Source organism: Martes martes, assembly GCF_963455335.1.
Source record: "Martes martes genome assembly, chromosome: 6".
In the NCBI taxonomy this organism is placed as follows: domain Eukaryota; kingdom Metazoa; phylum Chordata; class Mammalia; order Carnivora; family Mustelidae; genus Martes; species Martes martes.
In genome coordinates, this window is record NC_137893.1 from 53,118,355 (window position 1) to 53,127,445 (window position 9,091).

At 51.4% G+C, this 9,091-nt stretch overlaps 1 protein-coding gene across 1 annotated transcript; it reads right to left on the reverse strand.

Annotated features, from left to right (window-relative positions):
• Window positions 1-2,634: 2,634 nt before the first annotated feature.
• On the reverse strand, window positions 2,635-5,436 carry LOC308344312 (UL16-binding protein 3-like; the record flags this gene model as incomplete). Its single annotated transcript, XM_080805890.1, has 4 exons — window positions 2,635-2,759; window positions 3,435-3,716; window positions 3,945-4,208; window positions 5,304-5,436. 4 exons carry the CDS (start codon window positions 5,434-5,436, stop codon window positions 2,635-2,637), a joined length of 804 nt encoding a protein of 267 aa, XP_080662016.1.
• Between the last annotated feature and the right edge of the window lie 3,655 nt (window positions 5,437-9,091).

Consider the following 9,091-nt stretch of genomic DNA (forward strand, 5'->3'; position numbering starts at 1 on the left):
CTTTTCGAAGCAGAGCTGAAGACTCACTGTGCTCTGAAGGATGTGAGTCAGTGGGGAGAGATGACAGGAGAGACAGTGCTGTGGTGGGGGATCCGGGAAACTCAGAAAGATTCTCGACTGCTTCATTCCCAGAACATTTGTTTGCATCTGGCCCGTCAGGATCATGTCTGAGACTGACAGATGACTGCTTGAAAGTGGATTTCTGAGCGATCCTTCAATTCTCTATCTCCCCAACAGATCTAGCAGAATCACCACTTTGATTTACCCCACACAGTGGAGGAAGAGCAAAATTCCATGAGTTCTCTTGGGATATAAAACAAATTCCAGGGGCACCTGTGTGGTTCAGCCAGTTAAGTGTCTGCCTTCAGCTGAGGTCATGATCCCAGGGTCCTGGAATCAATCCTCCTGCTGGGCTCGCAGCTCAGAGGGGACCCTGCTTGTCCATCTCCCTCTGCCCCTCTCCCCTACACGCGCTTTCTCTCTCTCCCGCCCTCTTTCTCTCTCAAATAAATAAACAAAAATCTTTGTAACACTAAAAAAAAATAAAAATAAAAATAAAAAATTCCAGGGGTGCCTAGAGCAGCTTAGTCAGTTAAGCGTCTGCCTTTAACTCGGGTCAGGATCCCAGGGTTCTGGAATGGAGCCCCACAACCGGCTTCCTGCTCAGCCGGGAGTCTGCTCTTCCTTCTCCCTCTGCCCCTCCCCCAGCTTGTGCTCACTCCCTCTCCCCCTCTCTCTCCCTCTCAAATAAATAATATCTTTGAAAAAAAAAGAAAAAAGAATTTAAAAATTCCAAAATAGCTATATATTTTTATAGTAGAGATAATATTGATTTAAATATACGTATCTGGGCATAATTTACTGAAGAAAATAATCACACATATGTCATCCTGTTTAAAAGTCAATGAGCTTCTTTCTCAGTACATAGAAAAAAATCCCTGAGGTTCTATAACTTCGAACGGTATCTTCTTGGTGATATTGTCTGCAAGGACATGGTTACCTTACAGAGAAAAAATCCAATATTGCACAACCAAAGGACAAGATGGGAAACGTTCTCTTCATTGAGATTCCTCGGTCAAGTACTTAAACATTTCAGTGCAAGAATTCCATCACGTAGCACCGACAGAAAACGGCATAGAATATGCCAAGGGAAAGTGCTGAACAGGAGAGCCACCAAATGCAAGAAGGGGTATGAGAGGTTCACGGTCCTGCACCACGTGGTTGGACTGAGGACTCTGGATTTGTAAACTTGAAAATGCTGGTGGCCATCTAAGGATGAACAGCAGCTCATCCAAAGGCAGCTGGCCCAGAGGCAGAGTCCCTGAGCTGGTCCCACTCTCAGAGGTTTCTTGGTGGACTTGGCAGCCTAAGAAAAGAACAGGTGTTTGTCTTCGTGGCAGAGGAAATCCTGGGTCTCTTGTCCTGGGGCTGGCCTCCCCCAGCACTCCCCACCCCAGAGCCCTGCCCTTGTCCAGGGACATGCTTTCCCCGCAGCCATGACCCCAGCCCTGGGCCCAGCCGCCTTTACAAACCTCCTCCCTCCTGAACCAAATCACTGAGTCAGCCCCAGACACTGTTTCCAATGGTCTGGGCTCAGGACCAAGGCGAGTAAGAAACTAACGTGCTCATGTGACTGGGGTTCCTACGCTCCCTCTCATGGCAGGTCATAAGGATCTGCTGGGGGATCTGACAGAAGACAGGGGCCTGCACTGGACACCTCTAACCTTAGGGAACACTGTGGGCAAAGGTCCTTCTTTTCCCTTCCCTCCCAGCCTCCTGGTGAGCAGCACAAAGAGCTCTTAGTCTGATGATCCCTTCCCCCATCAATCCATTCTTGGTCCGGCTCAGCTGGGAGCTCACAGGGGAGCTCAGTCAGCCCATCTCCCAGGTCAGCCCTGCCCAAAGCAGGGGCTGCTCAGTGGCTCAGGATCTGAGGTCTGCAGGAAGCTAGCTGCCGGGATGGCACCAGCCTCAGCCAGGATTCCCACTGTTGCACGGAGGACCGGCCTCCTTCTAGTCCTGTCATGCAGGGTCTCTACTGGACACTTGCTGCTTTACATGCAAAGACACAAGCCATGTTCCGGGGGAACACGGCACTACTGTCTAGCCCTTTGAGTTGGTCTGCAGAGGCCTTCCCACTCCCGCTTCTTGGGATTAGACCCTGGCCCCTTGTCCTTATGACTGCCCGGATGGGGTCCCCTTCTCCTTGAGATGTCCTATGGAGCTGCCATGCTGCTCTCTCTCAAAGGGGAGTATGGCCCATGCTGTGTGTCCCCGCTGTCCCCACACCACCCACCCTGGGCCCAATTTGACTCTCTCCAATGGAGAAGCGGGTCAGAGCAAGGCCTGACTTCCCTCAATCCCTTTAGCACTGACAGGCCTTAAGCAGTGGTGTGGGCCCCTCCCCTTTCCCAGTGGCCTTAACAGTGAGTGAGGCCATATCAGAGCTCAGAGCCGAGCTTGCCCAAGTTGTTGCCAGCACGTGGTATGAGATCTCATTCACCTGGTCCCACTGCCCTGTGAGAAGGTTCAGGCAGTAGGCAGGGGTGAGGCTGGGAATTCACCGTTCCCTGTGCTCATAGCAGGCCATCTGCTCCTCCCTTCCCTCTCAATCTGCTCTCACTACCTGTCCATCTAATGGTCTCCAACAGAGATGCCAAGTATGACCACACAGCTGAAGAGCAGGGGGAAGATCCAGGTGCCGGGTCTGATGGCCTTGGCCCTGCCCCGGGCCGTGTCTTGTCGCATGGTTGGTGGCACTGAAATGAAAACACAAGGATCAGAGCCCCAGTTGGGACCCCAAACTGGGGGAGGCTTCCTCAGCTCCTGCGGGCCCAGGTCCATCCTACCAGGCAGATGGTGTCTATCACTGTCCTTGTGGCAGCTGCTGGGACCAGTGCTCATGTCGGCAAGGAGGGAGGGGATGTTCTCTGTGCCCTAGGGGCTCCTCCAGCCAATAGGGGAAGCAGGGCTTGCAATGTAAGCAGTCACTCCTGCTGTGACACACAGGAGGTGATGCAGGACAAGGATGGTGACAACCACATTCCCGGCGGCACTGAAGGATTTCCAGCAATACACCAGGTGACACGGAAAAGATGATGATTCTCAGAAAAAGGAACATAGGGCCATCTCTGGAAACAGACTGGTGCTCCCCTGTTTGGTGCAGCAAGAAATCCAAGAAATACCCAAGCACAAAGGTGCGAGCAGCCAGGAAGTGACTCCAAGGAGGTGAGAAGGGAAAGGAAGGGTGTTAGAACATTCCAGTGGCCATTATTATACTAGGAAGAATTCGCCATGGATGGATTAATTTCTCTCCCTCAGACACACACGCACACACGCACGCACGCACGCGCGCACACACACACCCCCCATACTGTGGGGCAGGTGGAGCTCATCGCAAGAGAACCAGCACTCCATCCAGTCTTCTGAGTTACCCGTGGTCTCCTGCATTTCATCCCAGTGCTCCCACACTTGCTGGAGCCAGCTCTGACAGTCTGCGTTTGAGGTCCTCACGAGCAGCTTGGTCAGCTCTCTGTCCTTGTCCAATGTGCCCTTGAACCGTTGGCCTCCAGGAGGAACCACTGTCCACTTTCTGTTCTTCGGGTCAAAGAGGTGGGTCAACTGCTCGTTGAAGCAAAACCACCAGGATTCTCTGGCGTGTCCATCGGCCCCACGCTCACACATGAGCCTGCCCTGCATGGTGAGAGAACCTGCCCCTGCCCCCAGCAGGGGTACAAGTCAGCCTCTGGTCCTGACCAATCCTTTGCCCTACCCACTGTGCACTCCTCAGCTCACTCCCAGCCCTCCTGGTCCTGCTCTGGCCTCCTCGTCTACCCTGGCTGCTGGGCCGCATGTGTGGGACCCACTTCAAAGATTTACGTGAACACAATAGCTCCCCGACCCTGCCAAAGTGTTCTCCTTCTACCCTGGGCCTTCGGACTCACCACTCTTAGTGAAAATCTCTGCTTTGATGTCCAGCAGTTTCTTTCTGAGCTCTTCCACCAGGTCCTCCAGAGGTTCCCTCTGTGTCCCGCAAAATGCTGTGTCCTTCAGCTTCATCCCCAGAGGACCAATGGGTTTGAACTCCTTGCTCTGACAGTCATAGGAAAGAAACTTGCTTCCATTGATCTGGCCTTGAATCTGACACCATGGTTGTCCAGGCCCGGCCTGAGATGTGATGGAGAAATTGTAGGAAAGCGAGAGAGCATCTGCGAAGGGAAAACACAGGTGGAGGTTGGGGCTGGAAGAATAAGAGCAGCAGGCACCCCTCTGCCATCCAGGTGACAGCACTAGCATGTGCGCAAGACACAGCAAGGACTGTCCCTGCACAGCAGCTCCGCCTAGCCTTGGAGGCTGGCGCTCTTCCCTTGTTGGGATAGGATCAGGATGCCTCTGCCTGGCAGGAGGCCACATAGCCCCAGATAGGAACCCAGGTCTACCAGGCCAAACCCTGCATCAGTCACTCTACCCAGTCCAGGGACACGCCAGCCTGGCCATAGCACAGGAGGCCTACATGTCCGAGGACTGCCAGGATGCAGGCCGGTGTCCTGTAGGAAGATGAAGGGCAGGGAGGGGGTTGCTCCTGAGGAGCTGGGGCAGGGTGGGGGCAGGGTGAGGACAGACTCCAAAGCCAGACCAGGGAGAGTTCAGGCTCATGGGTCGCAGGATTCAGCAGGGCCCTGGAGATGGCGCTAATGTGCTCCAAGGATGGGTCCCGGTAAAGTGGAGACAGGTCTGTCCCGCGAGGCACTGGCTAGATTATCAAGAACTTCCCGAGCAGAGAGGAGAAGGGATTCCAAGGCTCAGAGAAGTGCATAAGTAAGAATGATAGAGAAACAGAAGCAAAACAAACCGAAGAAACTCCCAAAACCAACCAAAAAAACCGCAAAGAGGTCCACAAAATACATCGATGGGGAGCGCTGGAGGGGCGGGGATGGTGACGCACGGAGAAGTTGCGTCAGGGGCAGAGTCGCGGGGTTGTGGGAGTCCAGGCCCTGCGCGATCGCCCTGTCCTGCGCATAGCCCGGAGCTCCGGGACTGGGTACCTGCTCACCGAGGGGCAGGTGGGGGCTGGGGCCGACCGCAGCCTCCCCGCCGCAACCTCTCGCCCCATCCTCCCCCGCTCCGCGCGCCCAGAGCCTGGCAGTCCGTGGTGGCCCAGGTCCCCTCTTTCCCGTCCCACAGCGCGACAGAGTCCCGGCGGACTCCGCGGAGCGGGAAAGGAGCCCGTGACGGGGACCTGAGGGGGGCGGGGCGTCGGCGGCCCCAGACGGCGACAAGGGTCCCAAGGCCCCGGGACTCACCTGTCTCTCCTCCGCCTCGCGTCGCGCCCACGCCCAACCCCGCGGGCGCCGCCGCGATCCCGCGCAGCAGCCGCAGCAGCAGAAACAGGAGCGACAAGCGCCCGGTGAACTTGGTGGCGGCCGTGGGCTCCATCGCGACCCCCAGCCGGGGGGAGTCCCAGGTGAGGCGCGGAGTGGCTTCTGAAGGAACCCGCGGGCCGGGAAGCAGAACGTGCTTGCTGCGGCCCGGCTGGGGCTGCGCGGGAGGGCACCTGTCTCTCATCCGAGTGGGACTGGACCTCTGTCCGGGAGAAACTGCTCAGCGTCGCCCAACTTTCCCTTCTTACACTTGAGGCAGAGGCGAGAGAACACGAGCGGACGGAGGCGGGAGAGGCAGAGGAAGCGGCCGAGGACCCAGCCCCAGGCAGAGTCGCGGCTGAGCGGGAACTGCTGAGCGAAGGTGCACAGCGGACGCGGCTACAGATTGAACGGTTCTGGCGCTGCTGGAGCCGCCTGGGCCCGGATCTCTCGAAGGGGGCGGGGCGAGGGCAGCGCGCGCGCCGCGCGGACTGGGCGGGGCCTCCCCGCCTGCCAATCCCGCGAGGAACATTTTGACACGTGAAAACCACGAGACCCATACGTGGGCCTATGGGTATGACAAGTTCACCGGTTTTCTTTTGTTCAGGTGCCAGTAGGTTTCCTTCCCGCCATCTTTTAGAAGAATCAAATTTGGTGAGGTATAATTTACAAGCAATCCTCCCCTTCTTTGTGAAGGCACATACCTTCAAGTCCCTTATCTTTGGAAGTGTAGGAGAAGCATGTGAGTATCTGGCCCAATTCTAACGCAGGTTCTCAGGCTCTGGAAGTAAAAGCAGAGGAACGCTATTACTCCAGCTACGCATCCTAAGCAAACCGTAAATTCTACAGAGAATCCTATTTCCAAGCACTACTATCTTCAGGTTTGAAACAACAACAACAACAACAACAACAACAAACAGTGATTTTTTTTTTCAGTGACCACACTTTAGCGCTGAGACAAAGTGAGTGTTGGAGCGAGAGTACATCACTTTCACTCACGATCATTTTCCTATTGTATGAATTGCATAAAATCAGCCACATAACGCTAGACTTGTTATAAGTATGATAGATAATAAAGTAGCCCATCCCTTTTAGTCATTGGAAACACTTATGTCAATTCTGGGCTTTGAGAACTAAATAGCCACATTGTAAACAACAGCACCTGGAGAAACTGAACTCAGCTGACTTAAACAGATCTGACCAGATATGTGCAGGGCTCTAACAGAAGCTTGAGGAACTGTTCCACCTTAAATTTTTATTTATTTATTCACGGAACATTGATTTATCTACTTTTGGTTTCCTTTTACAGAGGAGCTCAAGATAGCACGTCCTATGTCAATCTGGAAAATTTACTATGAGAAGTCATGTGTTTCTAAAAATTATGAAAAGCATTTATAAATCTGCCAATCCGCTAGGAATGCTAGGATAAGAGACAGTCCCCTACTGTTTACCTCTCAACTTTCACCAGAAATTTAGGTTTTTAAGGGTTGAGAATTCTAGTATAGAAGCTTAGTGAATAATTTTATATAGCTTAAAATACATTTAGGGGCGCCTAGGTGGCTCAGTGGGTTAAAGCCTCGGCCTTCGGCTCAGGTCATGATCCCAGGGTCCTGGGATCAAGCCCCGCATCAGGCTCTCTGCTCAGCAGGGAGCCTGCTTCCTCCTCTCTCTCTGCCTGCCTCTCTGCCTACTTGTGATCTCTGCCTGTCAAATAAATAAATAAAATCTTAAAAAAATAAAATGAAATAAAATACATTTAAAGAATATACCTAAACCATGTGAATTGTAGTAACCCATTGCCTGTTGAGGAGAAATCACTAATTTTGTTTTCTTTTTCCTATTTTTTAAAATTCAAATTCAATTGGATGACATATAATGTATTCCTAGCTTCTGAGGCACAGGTCAGCTATTCATGTCTCACATAACACACAGTGCTGACTACACCACGTGCCCCCCACCCCCACAGTGTCCACCACCTAGTATGTCCATCCCACTCCCCCCCCCCACCAGTAACCCACAGTTTGTTTTCTGTGATTAAGAGTCTCTTATGGTTTGTCTCCCTCTCGGTTTCGTCTTCTGTGATTTTTCCCTCCCTTCTCCCATGGTCCTCTGTTTTGTTTCTTAAATTCCACATAGGAGTAAGACCATATGATACTTGTCTTCTCTGACTGACTTCTTTCGCTTAGCAGAATACCCTCTAGTTCCAATGCTTATTGTTGCAAAAGTCAAGATTTCGTTTTTCTGATGGCTGAGTATATTACCACATCTTCATTATCCATTCATCTGTCGATGGACATCTGGGCTCTTTCCACAGTTTGGCTATTGTGGACATTGCTGCCATAAACACTGGGGTGCATGTGCCCCTTGGGTTCACTACATTTGTATCTTTAGGGTAAATACTCAGTAGTGTGATTGCTGGGTCGTAGGGTCGCTCTATTTTCAACTTTTTGAGGAACCTCCATACTCTTTCCAGACTGGCTGCACCAGCTTGAGCTCCCACCAACAGTGTAAGAGGGTTCCCCTTTCTCTGCATCGTCACCAACATCTGTCCTTTCCTGACTTGTTAATTTTAGGCATTCTGACTGTTGTGAGGTGGTATCTCATGGTGGTTTTGATTTGTGTATCCTTAATGCCGAGTGATGTTGAGCATTTTTTCATGTGTCTATTGGCCATATGGATGTCTTCTCCGGAGACATGTCTGTTCATGTCTTCTGCTCCTTTCTTGATTGGATGGTTTGTTCTTGGCTGTTGAGTCTGATAAGTTTTTTATAGATTTTGGATACTAGCCTTTTTTTCTGTCATTTGCAAAATCTTCTCCCATTCTGTAGTGGTCTTGTGGTTTTGTTGACTGATCTTTTGCTATCCAAAAGCTTTTTATTGGGGTGCCTGGGTGGCTTAGTTAGTTACGTGTCTGCCTTCTGCTCCGGTAATCATCCAAGGGTCCTGGGATGGAGGTCTGCATGGGACTCCCTGCTCAGCAGGAAGTCTGCTCTTCCCTCTCCCCCTGCCCCTCCACCCTGCTCATGCTCTCTCTCTCTGACATAAAGAAATAAAATCTTTAAAACAACAACAACAACAACAAGACCTAGAGCTTTTTATCTTGATGACGTCCCAGTAGATCATATTTGCCTTTGGTTCCCTTGCCTTTGGAGACATGTCTTACAAGAAGTTGCTGTGGGCGTGCTCATAGAGGTTGCTGCCTATGTTCTCCTCTAGGATTTTGATGGTTCCTGTCTCACATTTAGGTCTTTCATCCATTTTGAGTCTGTTTGGGGGTAGGGTGTTAGAAAATGGCCCAGTTTCATTCCTCTGCATGTCGCTGTCCAATATTCCCAGCACCATTTGTTGAAGAAACTGCCCTTTTTTGCCATAGGATATTCTTTCCTGCTGTGTCAAGGATTAGTTGACCACAGAGTCGAGGGGCCATCTCTGGGCTCTCCATTCTGTTCCATGGATCTATGTGTCTGTTTTTGTGCAGTACCATACTGTGTTGAGGATTATAGCTTTGTAATAGAGTCTGAAGTCCAGAATATTGTGATGCCACCAGCTTTGATTTTCTTTACCAACATTCCTTTGGCTGTTTGGAGTCTTTCCTGGGTTCCATACAAATTTTAGGATTACTTGTTCCAGCTCTGTGAAAAAAAGCTGATAGTGTTTTCACAGGGACTGCTTTGAATGTGTAGATTACTCTAGGTAGCATAGACACTTAACAATATTTGTTCTTGCAACCC